General features: G+C 41.8%; 1 protein-coding gene across 7 annotated transcripts in view; it reads right to left on the reverse strand.

Moving 5' to 3' along the window:
• The window catches only part of LOC113812358 (sodium-independent sulfate anion transporter), an 89,631-nt gene that overhangs the window by 32,169 nt on the left and 54,962 nt on the right, over positions 1-2,500 (reverse strand). For 6 of the 7 annotated variants that reach the window (XM_070132178.1, XM_070132177.1, XM_070132182.1 and 3 more), the window contains exon 2: positions 1,392-1,498. In XM_070132178.1, coding sequence (XP_069988279.1) covers positions 1,392-1,430 — 39 coding nt within the window. In that variant the 5' untranslated portion in view covers positions 1,431-1,498. Of the gene's footprint in view, positions 1-1,391; positions 1,547-2,500 lie in introns of all 7 variants that reach the window. The other variant, XM_070132183.1, reaches the window with a different exon arrangement.

A 2,500-nucleotide genomic window follows, 5' to 3' on the forward strand; every position in this document is an offset into this window, starting at 1 on the left:
GTTCAGCTCAAAAAACAAAGGACATTGCCTATTGTGGTTTTAGTAAAGTAGCGCGGGGGAGGATTCACTTAGTGCTCGGCGAAATCTACTCGTCTCTTGGTTTCGGAAGTCGCTGTAGCTTTGCGAAGATATTTCAATCGTGCGTGCGCGCGCGCGTATGTGTGTGTGTGTGTGTGTGTGTGTGTGTGTGTGTGTGTGTGTGTGTGTGTGTGTGTGTGTGTGTGTGTGTGTGTGTGTGTGTGATTGCAACCTTACACACAAACAAGACCCATTTAGGCACACACACTCACATACACACACACTCACACACACACACACACACAATCACATAATAACTTATTTTGTCATTCAGCATCTATGTTCGCTCAATTAGATTACAAATGCGTTTGGATGACTGATTGCTTTACCGTGAAGATGACGTACACATTGGACCAGGAAAAAATAAAACCTTGACGAGTTTCCTTGAAAGTCTTCAAAATACTTTTTCCTGAAATGACATATAAGCTACAAGCGATTAGGTAATCTCATCAACAACAAACACACACACACACACACACACACACACACACACACACACACACACACACACACACACACACACACACACACACACACACACACACACACACACACACACACACACACACACACACACACACACACACACACACACACACACACAAACACACACACACGAGCACACTCCACCACGCGCTCACAATCGCCCATGGGCTATCGCACTGTAATCATAGCTGCGATTAGTGAAGAGGACGATAAAGTATATGGAAAAATCAATCTCCTTTGTGTATGCGTAGCCGATGACTGCCAGGAATGCTGGCAAGTTCACCAATATCGTGCACTAATAAAACGATTAAGAAACAAAACAAAACAAGAATTGAGGGAACGAAGATAAAGCAAAAACGGCATTAAAGCATGGGAAATGAGAAACAGCGAGGAGACGGTAATAAATTCCGCGAAACGAGACGAAAACAGAAAATGCAATAAGGAAACCTCTCTCATACTAGAGAACGTCAAGGGAACAGGAGGGTTTGGTCATGGCAATAAAGCCATAAAAACGAAATAGCATTTTGAACGATACACAAGGAAAAATAAAGAGAAAAACACGACAATTAAAACGAAAAAGAAATCGACAAAGTTACATAACCGACAATGGAGCCAAGTAAAAACACGACAATAAAACAAAAGAACGGCAGTAAAGCAAAGTAAAACCAAAAGTAACGAAACTAAAACAACAAAGATGAACTAAAACAGACCAAAAAGGTATATGAAAAAAGACAGACCAAACAAAACAAAATTACTTCGAAACAAATTTAAAGTAAATAAATACAGAAAGAAATGAAAGACGAAAAACAGCGAGACAGCCACCCTACCGAAAGGAAGTTCCCGGCGCTGGAGGTCACGCTGGCCATCGTGGGTCTGGACTTGGCCTTCGCTCGGGCGTTCGGAGCTCCGTCGACACCTAGTTGCCCCGCCGCTTCTGTGGGGCACGAGGCAAGGGGAGGGCGTTAGGGACACGTGTGCTTGGCTGGTGATGATGATGGTGATGGTGATGATGATGATGGTGATGGTGATGATGATGATGATGATGATGGTGGTGGTGGTGATGGTGATGATGGTGATGATGATGATGGTGGTGGTGATGATGATGATGATGGTGATGATGATGATGGTGATGATGATGATGATGGTGGTGGTGATCATGATGATGATGGTGATGATGATGATGATGATGATGGTGGTGGTGATCATGATGGTGATGGTGATGATGATGATACTGATTACGATAATGATAATGATACAGATAATAATAATAATAATAAAATAACAATGGTAACATTAATAAATATAATGATTGATGATAAAAATAATAATATTAGTAATAAAAAAGCAACTAATAATCATAGCAATGATAACATTTTAATAACAACAATATTTAAGTACCAATGAAATACAGTAAAAATCTAGGGCCCTTACATCCTATAATAAATAGTAAAATCATTACATTCATCAAACTATCGCCTCTCCTCCCTTCACAAGTTAGTGCACATCCACAGAAAAAGATATTCCCGAAGGAGAGTCACCTCACAGTCCCATCAAGAATACTATCCATGGGACTAATTGGTAACATTTCTTCTCTAATCCTCAATCACTGGGCTAGAGACGTGGCTAATAATCTGACGCGACTCACGGCAAGGAATCTGGGATAACCGCAGCATCGCATTAAAAAAAAATATATGCCATGGACACCTTGAGTTTTCTTTGGCCGAAATGGGACGAGGCAGATACGGACTGATGTATGCAGTGGAGACAAATGTGCAAATAAGTAGATTAGATAGGACATACACACACAAACAAACACACACACACACACACACACACACACACACACACAACCCCCCACCCACACACACACTACCCCCCATCCACCCACCCACACCCACACCCACACACACACACACACACACACACACACACACAC

Source organism: Penaeus vannamei, chromosome 17 (genome assembly GCF_042767895.1).
Source record: "Penaeus vannamei isolate JL-2024 chromosome 17, ASM4276789v1, whole genome shotgun sequence".
Lineage (NCBI taxonomy): Eukaryota > Metazoa > Arthropoda > Malacostraca > Decapoda > Penaeidae > Penaeus > Penaeus vannamei.